Genomic DNA, 22,113 nt, shown 5'->3' with positions numbered 1-22,113 from the left:
TTTAATCTCCTCATTTAGTCCTCTCCTGAAAAGGGTAAAACTTGCCTCCGGAGACCAATCAGCTTCCTTGACCAATTGCTTGAAGCGGGTTACATACGTGAGCACATCCTGGGATCCTTGCTGAAAGTCTAAGAGGCGTTCCTGGCAACTAAAGACCTGCTCAGGGCGATCAAACATGGTCTTTAGGGCCCATATGAAACCATCGTAGTCATCTAGGAGAGCGTCGCCGGAGTTAACAAGGGGTGTAGCCCAGGTTAAAGCATTTCCGGAAAGGTGAGAGATTATGAACCCCACCTTAGCCCTGGGAGTGGAAAAGTAATAGGGCTTAAATGTAAAGTGAACCAAACATGAGTCCAGGAATCCACGAAGGGTTTTTGCCGACCCATCGTATTTGTCAACAATGCCGCCCAGTAACACACTTTCTTTTGCGGCTGAATCACGGGATAGAACTAATTGCTTGAGAGCAGCGTTTTCCACCTTTAAATTCTGCACCTCGTTGGTTAATTCTTGCATACCTCGCATCAGGTCCTGGACGGCCGCTTCCATGTCGACTTTGAGTGCGGTCGGTAGGCATCTCAAACTGTCACGGAGTTCCCCCCTTCTCACCTGAGACCGATCCTTGCTGGACTCCGTGGGCAGTGTCTTCTTGCGGACAAACCTGGACTTGAAATAGGCTGAGTGAGTCTCTTCCGACTCCAGCGTGCGTTTAAGATTCCGGGATGCAGCAATCCGGGGATCCGGGAAACGAAGAAGATGTGCTAATGGCGCACAAGTCCATGAAGCAAGAGGAAAAGGGAAAGGGGCAAGGAGTGGAAGTAGAAAAGCTAGGAACCAGGAAAGCAATACTGCGAACTACGGAGTACATGTCTGATCGCTACTTGGTAATAGCATTGAGACGCACGGAGCCGCGTGGGTGCTATCTATTAGTAGCATACGTTACGTCCAACGTATAGACCGCGGAAGGCGTGTCACGCTGGACGGCCATGTTGGGAGTGTCAGGGAATGCAAGGCCTGTTGCGATAAGGACCAGGAAGACCAAAAGGAGCGCTTCCTGTGGGTCATGACAGTACATGCCTCAAATGAAGGGAATGCTCATAAGAAATCATCAATGTACTGCACCAACAGTGACTTTCCTTGGAAATGCCTGTCATCTAAATCCGTCTTAGGCTGCTGAGAGAACAGAGTAGGGGATTTGGTGTACCCCTGGGGCAACATAGTCCACATGTATTGAATTCCTCTATGGGAAACTGTGAAGAAGAGCTGACTCCATTTATGTATGGGTATAGAAAGAAAGCACAACACAGATCCACTACTGTGAATTGTGCAGCTCGTGGGGTATGCAGGATAAAATGGTGGCTGGATTTGGCACAACTGGAAATGATGGGATAATAATAGAATGCACTACTCTCAAGTCTTTGACGAATCTGTAAGTAGACCTACCTGGCTCCCTGACATACAATATTGGTGTGTTACAAGGACTAGAGATGGGGACACGAATAGCTTGCTTTATAACAGACTCCATAACAGGAGTTATTTTACCCTCAGCCGCTGGTTTAAATGGATATTGTGGCATACGAGGTAATATCTTAGAGGAGTTGATTCTAATTTTCAGTGGCTCTGAATTATGGCTATATCCTACCTCATTATCATGGAAAGACCATACACATTCTACAACTTGATTGATTAACTCGTGTAGATCAGAAGACCAATTCCATGTTTCAAAAGACACTGACTTGTCAGGTAAAACCTGAAGAGACGCTGGAGCAGCTTCCATAATCCTACTGGGAATGCTCAGAAATGCCCCACCGGGTATGCAAAGAATTGTACAATTCAACCTGCCCAACAGATCCCTCCCAATAAGACTGACTGGAGCTGAGGGGCTGAGAATTTTTTTTTATGTGTGTCAGTAATGGGACCCAAAGAAACTGGAAGAGGTTCTGTAACCTGATGCAACATTGGAATGTTAGATATTCCTATTGGTTTCACATTCTCTGAAGATAATGGCACATCTAGGAAACACTCTGATCCAATTTCAGATTTACTAGCACCCATTTTATTTATTTATATTTATATAGCGCGCAGACAGCCCAGGGGCATTGAGGCGCTGTTACTTGTACGAGCTTAGTTACAGAGGTACAGGAATGGTAGCAGTTGTTGGTACATTATAAATACTACAGACATCATTCTGTACTTACAGCTTATGCAGTTGGTCATTACATTACAGCTTATGCAATGGGTCATATGTATAGTATTCATGCTGATACAAGGGACCTTATGTGAAGAGGATGGTGTTCATAGCTTGTCCATGTCTATCAAACAAAGATAGGCTCTCCATCAACCTCCCATTATTAGGAGACTGACAGTGAAGTTATCTCTTAGGCTAAGTCCAAATGGATGTTGGTCAATCTGGGGTGGTCAGGGTTTTTAGGAAACAAATTAGTTGCATTAGGTTTCCGAAAGGGACCTGTCACATTGGCATTAGGGTTTGGGAAAGAACGTGGTGCACCAGTAAGGCAATTAGGGCTGGAACACTGTTCTTCTGTGTTAGGGAAATTATTTCTCTGGGTCTACAGAGGCATTTATTTTTTCATTGTCCCGCTTACCTGCTGTACATGATGTCCCTGTTGGTTTGGGATTAGTGCTCATCTGCCTCTCCACCTGACCTCTCCTCAAAATCCCCCATAAACCATTTCCTGGCCTCAGGGGACATCTGTCTCGGTACCTGCAGTTTGTACAACTGCAGATTATATTCAATACATTAGTTAAAAACCGCAACTATTTCCAATAAGGTCTTATTTTGCCACCGTATATAAATAGTTTTTTAAGTTGAACTTACATTTTAAATTGAAGACCGGAAACAAAAGAATTGGCAAACTTTCTCATCAGGCTCAGTTATACCAGAAAGGTGGGTGAACACCATCTTTAGGAGGACTAAATAATCTGTTGGTGATTCACCAGTAAACTGCTTACAATTTCCGATCTTGCCTGTGACAAAGTCACTTCTGCCCTGCAGGACTACAAGGATGAGTAGAGGCTGAAGCTCATATTCAGCCCTCACACTTCTACAAATCAAGAGCCATCACAATCATGAAGGTAAAAGAGGCACAGTTAAGATATATACCTCCTTCGCCTTTTGTGGTAGTGTGGGACGAGTGAAGGCTACACTCTCAAGAGAGGTGTGAATGTGATTCAGAAGTAACCCAAACAACAAAGAATAACAGTCCAAAATAAAGTAATGCCTAATCAAGGGACTATAAAAATATATACTTTAATTAAACACATGATGTACAATAATAACTAACTAGAAAACACTGTAAAAACCCACACCTGTAGAAAGGACACAGACAATGGAAGATAGCAAGATACAGCACTCTGAGTAATGAGACAAGGAGAAAGGGCAATACAAACCACATTGTTAAATGTATATTTTCTTGAGTTGCAAAAAGGGATTTGTGTGACCTAACCAGTCTCTAGGAACCAAAAGAACTGGGGGCAGTTATCAGGTAGTAATACCGTTTGCAGTTTCTTGGCAGTTCAACAATGGTAACCCATGCTTCTCAGCACTGTTCGGAGGTTCGAGTCAGTTCGGGATGCAGCAGTCATGGATGTCCAGCGGCTAGAGGGTGTCGAAACAGGGTCAAACTGGAAGAAGACTGTGGTTCAAAGCAGCTTGTGTGGTGTGGGTATTGTAGGTCACCAGGTTCGATTCAACGGTCGAGGCTCCAAACTTTGTTTGCTATTACTATACTGCAGAGGTTCATTCACTATGATGTATCATTACATGCTGCTGCTCAAAGTGGGCACACACAAGGAAACTGCATACACATCATTAGATGCCCAAGTTGCAAGTTGTCACATGCACTGGGAATATTACAATAGACCTGGTACATAACATTGGTGCTTCCTAAGATTCCAAACAATGCCTGGAAGAAATTGCTTTAGTCAAGAGTATAGGGGCAAATGGAAGGCACTCTCTCTACATCACAAAACCATATCACAAGCTGCTTTGATAATGGAAATAATTGCATTGCATTATGCATCTGCTCAAAAATGTCACACACCAGGAAAACACACACTGAATAGAAACATAATTATGGAGCTCCCACAGGTAAGTAAACAAAAACATTGCCCAGTGTATCTGACCATTCCAAGATGGACAATACAAAATGTTGCATTTGGTAAGCATTAATATCCCAATCAAATTAACTCTGCACTGCAGAGCAACTGATTGTTGGGGAATGGGGGGCCCCCAAGTATTATATTTTTACCCACACAAAAATTGACAGAACACCAATCTACGAAGCAGCATCGAAAAAAGAAACTCACTAAAGCAACATTTGACAATTATCTCCCCATTTTACAGTGTTGGACTAGCATATGCAAAATGACAGACACTGCACTGAAGATGTCACCACGATTCACTCTTTCTGCTTGACAGAGCAGATGATTTAATGCTGCAGGAGCTCTTTTAGAGAGCTAAATCTCCCCCTAGTTGCCCCTAAAAAGAGGATGCTTTACCCCCAAATCAGAGAGCCATTCACATGTAACTGTGCATGTTCAATTCTGCTTCTCGTAAAGATTTATTTATTTTGTTTTATTTTTTGTGCATTTATAAGGAGCTTATACATAAGGAAATTGTGTTTCAAAGCGCCCACAGGGCAAAGAGGAGGGCACAAGGCGAACAAAAGAAGCCAATGAAATAAAATAACAATGATGAGCAAAAGGTAGAGGTGGTCCAACTAGGCCTTGTGGAGATTTGGAACGTGTAAGTGCAGAGCGAGAGAGAAGGGACAGTCAAGGTGGGTAAGTGCTAGAGATTCCACAGAGGGGGGGAGTGTCAGAGTGCCATGTTGCATGGCAACTGGTAAGTGCCAAGCACTGACCACTTGGTAGGAGAGTGGTCACCAGCAAGAACAATAAGTGCGGACAGCACCGGCCATTGGGTGCCCAAAGGCAAGTGCAGGGGGGGGCGGAGGCTACGGGAGATTGAACAGAAGGCCAGGGCCCAGAGGACACATAAGGGCCCAGGCCATTGATCTCAGCGACTGAGGGTTAGCACGGGAGGGAGAGTGGGAAGGAGGAGGAGAAGAGGAAAGTCTTGAGGAGCTTGCAGAACTTGAGGATATCTGGCTCAAGACGGAGAGGAAGGGGGAAGCTGTTCCAGAGGAGGGAGCCAACTGAGGAAAGAGATCGGCCACCCGTTCGCCGCTTAGAGAAGTGCTTGACAAGCAGAGAGTTGGAGCCGGAAGATCGGAGAGATTGGGAGGGAGAGTATCTGGTGAGAAGAAGTTGTAGATAGCGTGGTCCCAGGCCCCAGACAGCCTTATGGATGATGTAGAGGGACTTGAATGTGATCCTTGCAGCAACCGGGAGCCAGTGGAGAGATTTTAGGGCTTCAGAGTGGCGGCCCCTGGGCTTGAGGCCAAGGATAAGTCTTGCAGCCTTATTCTGGATTAGCTGGAGGGAGCAGAAAGAGGAAGAGGGTAGATTAAGGAAGAGGCTGTTGCATTAGTCCAGCCTTGAGAGTCGCAGAGCTCTAGAGACATTGGGCCTCATCGAGAGTTGGACAGTAGCCATTAAATGCAGCAGTAATGCTATTACTGCCGCATGTAAGGGCTGGCCCAATCTTGGGCAGTAGGTTGGAGTTTTACCTCCAGAAAAATGTTGGAGTAAAAAATACTCACTTACTGCTTTTTTGGTGCTGTTACCGCTGACACAATTACCGCCAGTGGTAATAGCGACCTCCAACCACATTGGGTCCTATGGACCCAATGAGGAATGGGCAATAACCACCCAGCCGCTACTTGTGATCCAGCACTAATAACATTGGACCGAGTAGCGGTAACCCTATTTGCACGGCAGTATCCTGCTTGGTATTAACGCTGGGATACCACCACAATCCTGATGAGGCCCATTGGGTTTTTGGGGAAAAGTGAGGAAAGGGAGGGTACCTCTGAGGAGGTAGAGTTGGGAATGGACCTTCTTGGCAAGGTCCAGGATGTGAGGAAGGAAGAAGAGAGAGGAGTTGAAGATGGCTTCAGTGGCGGGAGAGGCCATAGAGGGTGGCCAGAGTGAAGAGAGGATGAGGGAACATGAGTCCCAATAGGAAGGATCTCAGTCTTGCTGGCATTGAGACAGGGATCATTAGAGGCGTCCCAAGACTGGATAGCAGAAAAGCAGTCAGGAATGGTAGAGTAGGTGCAAAGAGGTTCATAGGGAAGTTTGAAAATTGATTGGGTGTCATCTACATAACACTGGAAGTGCAGGGAGAATGTGGAGATAAGGTGAGCAAGCAGACGAGATAGAGGTTAAAGAACCAGGGCAAAAGGATAGAGTCCTGCGGAACGCCACGAGGGGAGATAGAGGTGGGGGTGGAGAAAGAGCCCAGGATAATCTGGGAGAGATGGTCAGTGAGGAAGGAGGTCAGCCAGTCTAGTGCCCGCTCAGAGATAGCGAGGGTATCATGGAGCCACTTTATGAGGATAGAGTGTGTTGACTGTATCAAAATCAGAGGAGAGATTGAGAAGAATGAGAACAGCAGGTGAGTTAGAGTCAAGAGATGCAAGCAGTTCTTCATGGGTGTTCAGGAGAGCAGTTTCCATGCCTCTGGATGCCCAGAATCCAGATTGATGGTCGTGTAGGCAACCAACAAGAAAAGTATGCTGGGTTAGTTAGGGAAGACCAACTTCTCCAGAAGTTTCCCAAGAAAGGGAGTGATAGAGATGGGACGGTAGTTAGTCAGACACAAGGGTTTTTTTAGGAGGGGGTGCACAAGGGAGTGCTTGAGGGAAGAGGGGAAAGACCCGGTAACAAGAGAATGATTTTAGAAATCAGTAAGTGCAGGGACAAGGGAGTCAATGTTGTCCTTAATAGCTCTCTAAGAACAGGGGGTGACCTGTTTGGAGGAGACCTTCATAGATAGGACAACTCAAGTGACCTCTTCTGATGTGGTCGGAGAGAAGGAGGAGAGAGGGGATGAGGGAGGATGAGAGGCCAAGGGTGGCCAGGAGATGGGAGGAGGGAAGGAGAAGAGGAGGGGAGGGGAAAGGGAGGAAGAATGAGTATTCATGATGTCCTGAGTTTTTGCAGTGAAGTGGGTGGTTAGTGCAATGCAGAGGGCCTGTGAGAGAAGAGGCGAGGTGATGTGGAGACTGCAGAAGGATGTGCTAGTTCCTTGCCGATTTTAGAGAGTTCAGCCATGTTGTTGGATGCTCCAGAGATGCGAGCCTGGATGTGGGTCCTTTTTTTGGATCAAATGGAGTGACAATATTGCCTTTGGAGAAGGTGACAGGCCAGTTTATCAAAGGATGAGCTTGAAGTCTGCAACTTCCGCTCACCAGCTCTGCACTTGCATTTCAGGGCTGCTAGATCAGAGTTGTACCAAGTGTTGCACTTGGTGGCTGGTTTCAGGCGGATCCTCATGACAGGGGCAAGAATGTCAAGAGTGTCAGTGATGGTGAGATGAAGGTTGTTCAGAGCCGAGTCAGAGGTAGAGTCAGCAGTGGGTGGTGCGGGGGTGAAGGTGGATGAGAAGGCAGCAACTGACACTTGTTTTATCGGACGGATGTCCATGAATGAGGTTGCCAGGGCTGGGGGAGGTGCGCTCAGAGGGCTGAGAGGACCCGGGTTGTAGGAGAGGAGGGAGTGGTCTGACCAGAGGGGAGAAGAGAGAGGGAGAGAGAGGTGCAGAGGTCACAGAGGAGAGTGGAAGCCACGACTCAGGAGTCAAGGGGGATGTTGAAGTCACCCAGGAGGAGTAGTTTAGAGGTAGCTATCAGGAGAGAGGAGGACAAATCAGGCCATTCTGAGAGGAATGGGGAGATAGGGCCAGGTGGCCTGCAGACAGTGGCAATGGTGATAGTGGAAGTAAGAGAGGTGACAAGCTTGCAGACAAGGCTTTCGAAGGAGGAGTAGGGCTGGGTGGGAATGAGGGAAGACGAGACCCACTCAGGGAAGATCAAGGCAACCCCACCGCCAGCACGGTTAGGGAGAGGCTTAGAGGTGATCTTGTAGCCATCAGTGAGAAGGGAGTTAAAAGCAGTGACTGAACTGGCATTGAACCACGTCTCGGTGAGAGCGAGGCCATTGAGATCAAAGTCTTCAAGGAGGAGGCAGATGTCAGAAGAATGTTTGATAGCAAAGTAAGCATTAAGCGTGGCTAAGTGGAGCCAGTCATCAACTTTGAAGGTTTTCAGAGTGTGGTGCAGGGGGGGTGGTTCACCAGTCAGAGGTGGTGAAGAAGGTGCAGAGAGAGAGGAAGGAGGGGAAGCAGGAATGGGGAGGAAGTTGATGAGAGACGGCAGGCACCGGTCAAAGAGGAGGAGCTTGGGTTGAGGACCCTGAGCCATAATAGTGCCAGTGCGATAGACATTAATGAAGCACCTGGAGGATGAGAAGCCATCCAAGAGTACTTCTTATCTAGTGCTACCATTAATTGGTGAGGAAGTGAAAGGGGAGATAGTGGAGATCAGATGTGGAGTCCATAGGTCTGGAGAGGGGACAGAAAAGAGGATCTCAATGTCCATCTGTCTGGAAGTGGCACTGACAGTGTGGTTCTTATTGCTACATAAATAGTAATCTGTCCTGGTGTCTGACTACTTCTGTGATAAATGGGCAACCTGAGAGTACAGAGGTAGGTACAACACCCAGGCGAGAAAAAGATGAAAAACACTTTGTAAAGCCCATTCCTCCCTCTAGGTCACATGCTCTTTACATAGAAGACATCACACACAGTATGTTTCAAATGTTTTTGCTAGTGCTTGCCAAATATTGAGAGAACTATGTAACTGGATTTGTGTCCATGGACGAGAGAGTGAAAAAGTATGCTCATGAAAAGGAAAAAAATAGCTAGATAGAGAGAAGCAAAATCCTGTGAGCTAATTGCTGGTTTGCAAAAAATAATAGGGTATGCACGATTAAATATTTTACAACAGAGATGAATGGAGTTCTGTGAACACAGGAATACATACATTTGGTTGAAGTAAGCTATTCATTGAACTGTTTCTTGTGTTTGAAAGATGTCTCCACTAAATACTACACACTTCCACTGAAAAAAGTGCAAAAGAAAATTCTTAGTAATTAGTATGCAAGTTCATATTTATTTCTTACAGTATAAATTATGAACTTGTAAATAACCAACATTTTATAATACCAATACCAGAACATCATCTTGGTTTTATATTTCAGGTGTATACACATGTCAATACTGGATGGAGTACTTGGCACACTGTTAAACAACATTTGAACGATAGCTGTGTGGCTTAAGGTGACAGGAATGTGTTCAACAGGGACTGGACCTCTCTAAAAAAAAAAAAAAGAAATTAGTAATTAGTATGCATTTTAATATATCATAAGATGAAAACAAGCAAACATTGGAAATGTTGCTGATTTCTCAATTATTTGTAAGTCAATCAATCACTCAATCTCCTTATTCTGAAAACCATGTTTCCATAAGTCTGTGCAATTCCAAAAAGAGAAAAGCAAGACATACAAACTCGTATATAAATAAAACATCATGAAATTTGAAAACATAAAATCACGTGTGAATACAAAATAGTTCATCATTATAAAACAAGTTTGATAAAAACCTTGTAAACTGCAATTGGTGGAATCAGATTTCATTTAGTGATATTCCAATATATAATTTGTTTCACACAGGAATTCCTAATTCTAAGGGCAATCCGTAAAATCGTTAGCAAAGCTCATCCTGTACAAACTCAATCCACTTTTAAGATATAGCAAAGTGCTGCGCCTGATAACCTGCTAAGCTGGGCAAAGGAATAAAAAAAGGTGCGAGATCCTCAGTGGGTGCATTACAAAGTAAACAATTACGTGTACCTGCCTCACCCTGCCAGACAGCTGTTACTGCTGTGAAGAGTAAGCAATTGAGTCTGGCTCTGGTCGGTGGCAGATAAAATAATGCATTTCCTATTGGACGATTTAGCAACTTCTATTGTTTCTCTTTCCAGTTACGTATAGGCTTTAAGATGGTGCTTAAGACTGCTAAGGTTTTTTCCCCCCAATTATGGTTGGATTGTTAAATTGGTTGTGTGTTACTCTTTAGGAGAACATTATTTATGTAACTGAGCAAAGGTATTTGTTTATGTTGTGGGTTGGCCAGCAAAACCAAAAAACAAAGTGTGTTAAAGACGCCTTTTCATTAATGTGCATTTGTGGCAACGTTAGAAGCAGATATTGGAGCACCAAGGATTCTATTAGCAAAGTTGTTTTCCGAGACTTGCAACTGTTGCATGTCAGCTAAGCCACATAAGGGCAAGCCACATCTGGCAATAAAGACTTTGTCCTATAGATTTCTAAAATAATTTGCACTGATTGTGCCCTGCAGGTTTTCATGAATCGAAACATTACGTTTATTGACTGTTGCATCCTGGTCCTCTCTTTTACAATATATGCCTTGCTGTTAAACCCATAGATAAAACTAACTCCTAGATAGTAAAATGTGTTAGGCCACATTATTTTCTTTTATCGCTTTAAAAGTTTGGAGGATGTTTAATGTTTCTTCTTTTAGTTTCGTGGCAAAACATTAAAACATACTTTTCAACAGAAAAGATGTTGTTTTCCAATAACCATGATTCTTAATTTGCCAGACACGTCAAAAGATTTTAAAAAGTGATTCTAAAAGGGAGATTAATCGATAAGCAGTGGGATTATCTCTCCTTCCCTATTTAGAAATTGGCAATCTGATTGCTTTTTTCCACGAGTCAGGGAAAATGTATCCTTTAGCATGACATTAAAGGACCTAGACAAAATGTTAGCCCAAAAAGAGATTGAATGCCTAAATCAATTGGCTGGGATCCCATCAGGGCCTGGACAACGGCCAGAGGCTTGCCTTACTATAGCCTCTGAGACCTCCTCAGTCAATATGTATTCTATTGCTTCTTCAAAACCACATACATAATCTTAAATGATTGCAGAAGTGTGGATAAACGTTGTCTGTATCTGGATTATATAATGAGTAAAAGTGCAATACCCAAACATGGCCGGGGATGGTAGAATGTTTTTAACAGAAGCACCTCTATGATAACTGGGTCCAATTGAAATTGATTCCCCAAATCCTTTGGAACTCTGCATAGCGGAGGCCTGCTTCAGTTCCACCCAAGTTATCTAATTTAATTTTCTGCCTGTTTATGGCCTTTTTGAAGCTGTCCTTGCTTCTGTGATTAGGCCCTTAGAAATATTGGGTTAATTCAATGTGCGCAAAGTGTAACGCTCACCTGATTCCCGTAGAGGCGCCGGTCTTGACTGGGCGTATACCGTATCTTCAAAGGTGATGTGTAACACACGGCTGGCTCTTTGGGCTGGACCTCTGTGCACTGTATGTCTGACTCGAAGGGTAAGATGTCTGCAGATAGAAAATATGGGATTAAGGAACTGGGTTATTGAATGTCTCTCTCTTCTTCCCTTTCTCTTCTCCTGTAGAACCCCAAAGGTTAACGCTCTCACCTTAGGTAAGTGAACGCCGTGCTCTCCATCTGCCTCGGGGCAGGGTGCTGTAACCAGTTTCTTCACTGGATAAGGGGAGCAGGCCTCTTGACTTCAGAGGACTGCTGTCCGTCGTTTACTGCACGAACGGTAAGTTTCGAGTAATTCTAATGTCTTTAAAGTCTTTAGTAATGATGTTTCTTGTTTTGCAGGGTTCCGGCGATGGCGGATGACGGGCTGAAGTGAGTTGAAGATGGAGCCCGTGTGATGAATAGAAGCGCCTTGTGGGATGTATTTACCCATGCATCCGAGCCCTACCTCAAAACTGTGCAGTACTGACATGAAAACATCATGATGGCCAGAGCTTCCCAGAAAATGCACAGGGAAATGCATGAAGAATAGGCTGCCACTCATTTTTGCCGATGTTATGGGCACAGAAGGACACTGCCTAAAACCACCAGTGGACTACCCACACAGTAGTCTGAAACCATTGGGAATGGCAATGCTGATTGCGAAAAGCAAACCCATAACTGTTGGGAATTCATTTTCTTAAATCCCAAAAAGGGGTGCAATACCAGTACTCACCACTATCCAAAAGCCGGCGTTTTAAAACCACCAGATTTTACTTTTTTGTAGAAAACTGAATAAATGAACCCAAAGCAAGCCAAAGAAAGACTTACTGAGAGGTGGATCCAATGTAAAGTTATATTCTGAAGTGACTTGAAGGTTTATAACAAGAATGGCTGAGCTGTGGATTTCAGCAGTTTAAGTGGATTTGGACTGAAGGACACCAAGAATCTAAATGTTTAAAAGAAATGAGTGACCTACTTTGAGTGTCACATAGGTTGCAATTGTTTAAATGTCATAGTTTTAAACTTAGAATCAGCATTCTAGCTGCATATGTACACATTGTCTTGACTTAAACTGGGTAACAAAAAGTGACATTTTATCTGAAACCTGGCTTAAGGAACTGAATTCTGCCTGGCAACTACCCCCCATCAGGAGTGAAACTTGAGTCACAGCTGTGTTCCCAGGCCTATCTGCCTTTTGCTGGCCACACTAAGGATATGCCATCTCTCTAATAATTGAATTAAGGGGAGCCCCCACAGAATACAGGAGCTCTGAACAAAGCCCTGTCCTGACCCAGGCAGATGGTTTATTGCAGATGTCGTAAATGTAGCTTCCTCCTGGAAGGACAAAGGAGGGGCACTGCCTGTGAGAGCAAGCTGCCTTGGCAGAACTGGAAAAACCAGAAATTCAACCTTGTGCTGGGGGAAAACCACACCCCTTTGGGGCCAGAACATAACTCTAAAAAGATGAATAACTCATAGTACGGACTTGTGAAAATTATTTAAATGACACCATAATTCATGTGATTTTTCTGCCCACATTTTAAGAGGTTTTTAGAACCGGTGGCATGTTCAGGGGGGTTTTAGCGGAAAAGAGGATATTACTCAAAATGTGTGCATGTGAAAAATCTGACACTTCATCAACTAATGTCCATACTCCTTGCGCACATGTGTGTAAATTTGGGGTAATGTCTGGGATTGCAATCCAGTTAAAAAGTGCAAAATATCGCCATTTCTGAATGCAAGCTCTAAGGAAGAGCAGATTTGGACAGGGTATACCTCCTGTAATGCATGATGGGTGCATATGATTTTAAAACAATATGTACCTCTGCAAATATGTATTTGGTTCAAATCTAGATTTGTGTGCAAGTTGACAGGAGGAGTGGACTCTCTGCAGGCTGTAAAATGACATCACTCTGACACAACTTAGCTCCCCCAATCAGGGGAGAAATGAAAGCTTGGCCAATGATAAGTGGAGAGGGGCTGTTGGCTTTGGGGTGATGCTGCTCACACACACCCATTTTCAAAACACATAAAAGCAGAGAGACAGGACAGATAGGGACCTTCAAATCCATTTGCAGCTGGAAGCTCTGCCGGGAAAATCCATACTTTACCTCCCTCAACCTTCAGAGAGCAGACATAGAGACTTCAAATCTATCAAATATCCAGAACCAGAAACCCAGACCAGACCAGCAGAGAGAGCTGACCCAGATCACTGTGAAGTGCAGAGACCAGAGTCCAGTTTAAAACCTGACCAGATCCGTGGCAAGGCATATTTCTAAATATATTGTGAGTACATAGCAAAACTGTGCAGAACCCAATCTCTTAGTTAAAATAATATAATTCAATTCTATTTTAATCTAAGTAGAACTGCCTCCTAACTGTCAACTGTCATTTGTAAAGCTGTCACTTGTAATTTTCTAGTTGCAAGCTGCGCTTGTCTTTTTGAACTTTAAAATTTCAAATCTGAAAAACGACCTTTATTTAATCGCTCATATCTCCGTAACCGTTTGTGCTAGAGACTTGCAGTAACTTTCATCTGGAAGCTGAGATCCTAGGCTTTCCTAGGACCCCAAAACGATATTGATAGCCCTAGTAGTTCTTCTGTAATAGCGCCCGGCACATTCGCGAATTTTGCCGCGATTTGAAAATTTCTCCACTTGCAAAAAGATAGCTGCTTTTGCTTTCCTCTGAAAAAAATCGTTTGCCTCATAAAAACTATCCCTGAATCATTGCAAGAGTGAGCCTGGACTAATATTAACTAGATACCACTCACCCTAAACCTCTAGAGGGAATTAAAAGCATTTTAACATATTTTCACTCCATTGCCAGCACATATCAAAGCATTTTGCCTGTGTTTTCAACTTCTGTAGTCTAAGTTGCTGGGTGAACTGAATTACATTTGAATTGCATTTCTGAGAATTGTGTGCCTTCCTTCCATTTCCCTGCATTGCATAAAAGGGGGGGTGAATTGTACAAGAAAGTGATTACATTGTCTTTGCTGAAATTCTATCAAGTTATTTTCTTTACTGCATTTCATTCCACATTGCATCCATTTGAAACCATAAAAGTATTGTTGCTATCTTATCCATTTCATGTCAACTCCTTAGTGATTATCAAGAAGTGTGCTCGTGCCAGATTCTCCGTTGTTAATCTTTATCATATCAGATTAAGTGTGCTATTCAATTATTAATTTATTCTAAAGTGTGATATATATACCTATTGTTTAAATTATCAATTAAACCTTTTAACTTGCAAAACAGAACTACTTCTTGGCTCAGTGGGGTCAGGAGGATTCCAAGAGAGGGGTGTTATATAGGGGTAGTCATCCAGAACGCATGAACTGGACATAAAGTTATATCAATAAGGGTTTTCATTCAGTATTCTAGACTAGGCGTTGACTTGGCTGTAGTGCTGAATTGAATCCTCTTACAGCCTGGAAGCACGTAAGTAAGCGCTTGTTGCCTGCTTCACGATGCGCTCTAACTGTCTTTTTATTTTGCAGGTACAAGTTCGGAGCGGCTGCAGGGTGCCGGAATACCCACTGGGTTAGATGTGGAAAGGAGTAATGGCACGTGAGTATTAAAGTTCCCCAATGTCTTTAAACGCACCTTGTTTTGTCTTTCAGATGCGGGATGCAGCGCCGAAGGCCTCCGGAGCGTGCGAAGAGTTGGTAAGCTTTTGTCTTTCAGATGCCGGAATGCAGTGTGAAGACCTCCGGAGCGCACTGTCAGGAACTCACGGCCTCCGTTACGCCCACATGGTAAGAATCAAGGTAGGGGGGTTACTGGGACTGTGGGTGTAACGTTTCTGAGTCGCTGCCACCTTTGTCCCCATTGCAGATGTACTTGGTGTAGGGGTACAAGGTGTGCAGGACACAGAAAGCCAGGAAGACTACGTTTCCCAGCAGCCCAGGGCCTGAAACTACAGCTCCAGCAGCCCAGGACAACGCCCGATACAACGCGCATGCGCGAAGAGGCTACCGCGCATGCGCGATCACCGAAAGCTCGTCCGTGCTCGATTCTGCTGCCGAGAGGACGCATCTCACGGAGCTCCGGTGAAACTTCTCGCGGGGCCGCCCTCGCCACAAGACCCACCTTTAGGCCCCGCGATGTCAAAGATAAGTGTATTGCCTGCTTTTTTAAGATAACCAGAGGGAAGTGTGTACTGGAAAGGGACTTCGCTTACCAGTGACTATTGAAAGCTCACACACTGCGGGGGAGATACGCGAAAGCTCGCGAACTAACTAACCCACTAACTTTGCATGTGACATGCATTCGCCGGTTGCGGGTGCAAACATAGCAGTATGCTCGCCTGTTGCGGGCCATTCTAAACGTACGCTCGCCTGTTGCGGGCCATTCTAAGCTAGCACTGTGAAAGGGCAAAGCTAACTTTCTCCCTTTTGTGTCAGGGGTGAGCCGCTATCGACAGCGACCAGAACGTTTCGCAGCGCACAGTCAGTGGAGCCGGCGGGCGGAAGAAGCGCACTGGAAACTCGGAACACTAGAGCTAAGTGCAAAATGTGATCAAAGCATTGTACCAGATTATATGTTTTACTTGTGGAATATTTAACCAGGGGGAACGTGAATTGCATATCGAACCCGATACTGGGCAAACTTGTGAATGGTGAACAAGTGCTGGGTTCCAGCCTAAGGGTAAAGCATGCATGTGGTAAGAATGCATGACTGAATGAACGCTCAAGGAGTTACAAAGGCAACTACCAAGGAGAAGGTAGTTCAGTTCAGACTCAGAAGGTCAGAGTCTGGGAACAACGTGACCCTAAAAACCCTCTCCCTACCCATAACCTCTCCCTAACCCTCAATCCGGTTACCCTACCATCCCGAAACCTATCCAATCCGTGGACCCTAACCCTCTTTCCCCGTGGGGGTCGCGGTGACCTGTGTTTTAACTAATCCAGGCGCCAAGACCGTCAAGGGGAGGTAGGAGTTCCTGCTACTTCTGCGTTGGGACGGACTTCGCCTTGACAGAAGCACGGACCCACGTATTTTGACACGCCCAAGTAGCACGAACTCCGGCACCATGGAAGACATAGCTCGCGTCCTGCATGAACTAAAAGATGCTTTAGAAGCCACAAGGCAGGATTACGCTACACTAGCTCACCGTGTGCAGGAAATCACGGCACAAGCTAGACCCCTACCAGATGGGCCTCCTCCTACTCCAGTACAGGTTCAAGTGACCACGGAGCCGCCCATGCCCCTAGCCACCCCGGAAAGGTACGGGGGAGACCCACAAAAATTCTCCATATTTATGACCCAATGCCAGTTGCATTTCTTGACTAAATCAACAATCTTTCGTTCGGCCCAGTCCCGCACAGCCTTCGTGATTTCATATCTCACGGGGGATGCTGCGGCATGGGCTACCCCCCTAGTACAACAAGACGATGCTTTACTATATGATTGGGGGGAATTTCAGGAAGAATTCGGTAAAATGTTTAATAGGAAGGCGGCCTCCTTGATCCGAGATCGAGAGCTACTCACCTTACGGCAGGGAAGTAGGGAACTCATTTGGTATGTGACAACATTCAACAGATTAGTGGTTGAAGCAGAGTGGCCCCATGAAAAAAGACTGGCCCTTTTTTACCAAGGCCTTAGGGAGGAGTTGAAAGACCTAATAGTGCAGGTGGACCCGCAACCAACCACCTGCACGGGAATGATAGAGTTGGCCCTACGTTTGGATCACAGGCAAGGAGAAAGGAAACAAGACAGACGTAAATGGGAGACCAAACAGTATTCGACAAGAGCGGATTATCCGAGGGCTGCACCTGGTTCAAAAGCAACAGAGAAGACTTCGGAAGTAGAACCCATGCAAGTCGGAATGATCCGTGGACCACTCTCTAAAGAAGAAAAGGAGAAACGCAGAAGAGAAAAACTGTGTATGTACTGTGGCAAGTCAGGCCACTTTGTGAAGGAATGTGGGGCTAAACCAAAGAACACTGCTTCGTCGGGAAACGCTGATGCTCGCCAGTAAGGAGGGGGGGTCTGTCGAGCCAAGATCATCATAGTGCCCCCAAGCATTCATTGGGTAACGTGACACAGGTACACAAAGCCCATGTTACCGTCACGGGAATTCTTCAGACACGCCAAAGGGATCAAGCCATCACGTTAATGGTGGATTCCGGAGCAACCGGTAACTTTGTGGATTCTGATTATGCTGCTAAATTGGGTTTACCAGTTGCCACTAAGAACCTACATGAGGAGGTTCGATCGGTCGATGGATCTCTGTTGACATCAGGACCAGTGACACAGCAAACGGGGGAGATGATTTTGAACATCCAAGGGCATAAAGAGCGCATTCAATTCGATGTCATCGCCGCCCCCCAGTTCGGTTTCATCCTGGGGTTACCGTGGCTGGCATTACATAACCCGGCGATCGACTGGGCACGTGGAACAGTGTGTTTCTCTTCTAGTCTCTGCCAGACACAGTGCACGAAAGAATCGGGACATATGGTGCAGGTTCTAGGGGCCACACAGGAAAACAAAGGAGAGCCGCCAGTGGAATTACCGCAAGAATACCAAGAGTTTCAGGACGTTTTTAGTAAAAAGGCGGAAGAAACTTTACCACCGCACAGGTCGTTTGACTGTAGGATAGATTTGGAACCAGGAGCCGCCCTGCCGTGCAGCCGGATTTACGCCTTGACGGAATCCGAGAATCAACATCTCAAAGAGTACATAGACGCCAACCTCCAGAACGGGTTTATCCGTCACTCCACCTCGCCCGTTTCCTCACCGTTATTCTTCGTTCCGAAGAAAACTGGAGATCTCAGGACGTGTATCGACTACCGCGCGGTAAATCGCATAACAATCAAGAATCGGTACCCCTTACCATTGATACCGGTCCTGTTGGACCAAGTACGAGGAGCCACAATTTACACTAAGTTGGACTTACGAGGTGCTTACCACCTGGTGCGGGTGCGTGAAGGGGATGAATGGAAGACCGCCTTCAGAACGAAATTTGGACTGTATGAGTACCAGGTCATGCCGTTCGGTCTCTGTAACGCACCCGCCGCCTTTCAACACTTCTTGGATGAAGTCCTACGTGGTTTCCTAGACATTTATGTCGTTGTTTATATTGACGACATACTGATCTATTCTCGGAATAAGGAAGAACATGTGCAACATGTCAGATCCGTTCTACAACGTTTACGAGAGCACCATCTATTCGCTAAGTTGGAAAAATGCACGTTTCATTGCGCCACAGTGGAATTCTTGGGCTTTGTACTCTCTCCCGAAGGCGTGAAGATGGATACGCAAAAGGTACAAGCAATTCTGGATTGGCCAGCCCCGCAGAATGTCAAAGAACTACAGTCAGTACTAGGATTTGCAAACTTCTACCGAAGGTTTATCCAGGGGTTTGCGGAAAAAAGCTTAGCCATTACCCGTCTGCTCAAGAAAGGGAAAAAATTTGTGTGGGATACGGAGGCGGAACACAGTTTCAAGTTACTGAAGGAAGCGTTCACTACAGCCCCCGTTCTGTTACATCCGGACCCAACGTTGCCGTTTCTGGTGGAAACGGACGCTTCAAGTTATGCATTGGGAGCGATATTGTCACAACGGGACCAATCAGGGCGTTTACACCCAGTCGCTTATTACTCAAGAAAACTTAATCCTGCAGAACAAAACTACACCATTGCAGATCGTGAGCTACTAGCCATAAAGGTGGCCTTTGCAGAATGGAGGCACTATTTGTTGGGAGCAAGGCACACCATAACGGTGCTGACGGATCACCGCAACCTCCAGTTCCTAAAGTCTGCGAGAGCTCTCACTCCACGGCAATTACGATGGGCAATGTACTTTGCGGACTTTGATTTCGTGGTAACATACCGACCCGGACAGGAGAACAAGAAGGCAGAAATACTTTCCAGATATCCGGAATCATCAGTTTCGCCTAGACCTGAGGAAGCGGCAAAACCCATTGTGCCCTTAACCAAGATCGTAGGGAGCGTAACTAATACCTTACTGGAACAGGTGGGAAATGCCATGACAGCGAAAGAATTACTTCAATGGGAAAACCCACAGTTAAAACGTTCTTTACAAGAAGGCATACCGTTCCAAGACAAAGAAGTATATTTACCGACTAAGAGTCTACAGGCTCAAGCCCTCAAATGGTGCCATGACTCCCCACTGGCTGGTCACCCGGGGGTGCACAAAACACAAGAATTACTTCAACGACACTATTGGTGGCCCAACTTACGCAAAGACGTGCGAGAATATGTGGCAAATTGTGAGATATGTGCTCGAAATAAAACAGATCATAAGAAACCAGCAGGACTATTGAGACCTTTACCCACTCCCTCACAGCCGTGGCATACCGTATCATTAGACTTCATCGTTGAATTGCCCCCGGATCAGGGTCAAACCACAATATTAGTAGTGATAGATTCATTTACTAAACTTGCTCACTTCATACCCAGTAGCGGCCAGCCGACGGCGGAGGAATTTGCAAATCTTTTTCTACAACATGTCGTTCGCCTGCACGGAATACCACAGCACATAGTCTCGGACCGGGGAACGCAGTTTACGTCAAGGTTTTGGAGGCATTTCTGTAAGAAAATAGGAATACAGTTGCAGATGTCTAGTAGTTACCACCCTGAAACTGATGGACAGACTGAGCGACTGAATCAGACTCTAGAACAATACCTTCGCTGTTTTACACATGGCACTGAAGGGGGTTGGGTTGAACTCTTGTGGTTAGCAGAACTAGCCTATAACAATTCTCAACATGCCTCCACAGGATATTCTCCTTTTTTTATGACTTATGGATACAACCCATCCGTGCAGCCAAGTGGAGAACGAGTTCCAGATGCATTGCCCTCAGTACAAACCAAAGTGGCCCAGTTCAAGCAGGTCTGGGAAAAGGCCCGACAAAATTTGATCACGGCTAAGAACACAACCAAGAAGTATGCTGACAAAAAGCGCCGTGCTAACCCAGATTATCAAGTGGGTGATAAAGTATGGCTTTCAACACGACATTTGCACCTCTCAGGTTCCCGAAAATTGAAGCCCCGCTTCATAGGCCCGTTTCGCATTACACAAGTGGTTAACCCGGTAGCGATGCGACTTCGCCTTCCAGATCACATGAGGGTTCATTCTGTATTTCATGTAGCGCTCCTAAAACCAGCAAAGCCCCATATGCGCATGGAAAAACCACCACCTGTCCTCATAGAAGGGTACCCAGAGTATGAGGTTAAGGCCATACTGAACTCACGAGTGAGGCGAGGTAGATTGCATGGTTGATTGGGTGGGGTTTGGCCCTGAGGATAGGTCCTGGGAACCTGCCACCAATGTGCATGCCCCAAGATTGGTACGTTTATTTCATCACAATCACCCCACAAAACCTGGCCCTTCTGCGGGGAGGGGATGTACTGTCAGGAACTCACGGCCTCCGTTACGCCCACATGGTAAGAATCAAGGTAGGGGGGTTACTGGGACTGTGGGTGTAATGTTTCTGAGTCGCTGCCACCTTTGTCCCCATTGCAGATGTACTTGGTGTAGGGGTACAAGGTGTGCAGGACACAGAAAGCCAGGAAGACTACGTTTCCCAGCAGCCCCGGGCCTGAAACTACAGCTCCAGCAGCCCAGGACAACGCCCGATACAACGCGCATGCGCGAAGAGGCTACCGCGCATGCGCGATCACCGAAAGCTCGTCCGTGCTCGATTCTGCTGCCGAGAGGACGCATCTCACGGAGCTCCGGTGAAACTTCTCGCGGGGCCACCCTCGCCACAAGACCCACCTTTAGGCCCCGCGATGTCAAAGATAAGTGTATTGCCTGCTTTTTTAAGATAACCAGAGGGAAGTGTGTACTGGAAAGGGACTTCGCTTACCAGTGACTATTGAAAGCTCACACACTGCGGGGGAGATACGCGAAAGCTCGCGAACTAACTAACCCACTAACTTTGCATGTGACATGCATTCGCCGGTTGCGGGTGCAAACATAGCAGTATGCTCGCCTGTTGCGGGCCATTCTAAACGTACGCTCGCCTGTTGCGGGCCATTCTAAGCTAGCACTGTGAAAGGGCAAAGCTAACTTTCTCCCTTTTGTGTCAGGGGTGAGCCGCTATCGACAGCGACCAGAACGTTTCGCAGCGCACAGTCAGTGGAGCCGGCGGGCGGAAGAAGCGCACTGGAAACTCGGAACACTAGAGCTAAGTGCAAAATGTGATCAAAGCATTGTACCAGATTATATGTTTTACTTGTGGAATATTTAACCAGGGGGAACGTGAATTGCATATCGAACCCGATACTGGGCAAACTTGTGAATGGTGAACAAGTGCTGGGTTCCAGCCTAAGGGTAAAGCATGCATGTGGTAAGAATGCATGACTGAATGAACGCTCAAGGAGTTACAAAGGCAACTACCAAGGAGAAGGTAGTTCAGTTCAGACTCAGAAGGTCAGAGTCTGGGAACAACGTGACCCTAAAAACCCTCTCCCTACCCATAACCTCTCCCTAACCCTCAATCCGGTTACCCTACCATCCCGAAACCTATCCAATCCGTGGACCCTAACCCTCTTTCCCCGTGGGGGTCGCGGTGACCTGTGTTTTAACTAATCCAGGCGCCAAGACCGTCAAGGGGAGGTAGGAGTTCCTGCTACTTCTGCGTTGGGACGGACTTCGCCTTGACACGCACGAAGAGTAGGTAAGCCTTTGTCTTTCAGATGCCGGAATGCAGCGCGAGGCGTTGGTGACAGCCGATGGACCAGGTAAGTGAAGAGCTGTCACTGAAGACCGTAATGCTAACCTGTTCTTTCTTGTCTTTATAGGTGTTGCTGAAGACTGGATTCAGGATGGTAAGCCTTTTTCCT

At 45.9% G+C, this 22,113-nt stretch overlaps 1 protein-coding gene across 2 annotated transcripts in view; it reads right to left on the bottom strand.

Annotated features, from left to right (window-relative positions):
• Positions 1-8,957: 8,957 nt before the first annotated feature.
• The window catches only part of C4QH6orf118 (chromosome 4q C6orf118 homolog), a 420,601-nt gene continuing 407,445 nt past the window's right edge, over positions 8,958-22,113 (bottom strand). Inside the window, exon 9 of one of the 2 annotated variants that reach the window (XM_069607674.1) lies at positions 8,958-9,300. In XM_069607674.1, the coding sequence (XP_069463775.1) occupies positions 9,079-9,300 (222 nt within the window). In that variant the 3' untranslated portion in view covers positions 8,958-9,078. The remainder of the gene's footprint in view (positions 9,301-22,113) is intronic. The other variant, XM_069607675.1, reaches the window with a different exon arrangement.

This window comes from Ambystoma mexicanum, chromosome 4q, assembly GCF_040938575.1.
Source record: "Ambystoma mexicanum isolate Mex_15411 chromosome 4q, UKY_AmexF1_1, whole genome shotgun sequence".
In the NCBI taxonomy this organism is placed as follows: domain Eukaryota; kingdom Metazoa; phylum Chordata; class Amphibia; order Caudata; family Ambystomatidae; genus Ambystoma; species Ambystoma mexicanum.
The sequence above is the reverse complement of the archived record's forward strand: the minus strand, read 5'-3'. Positions and strand labels throughout refer to the sequence as shown.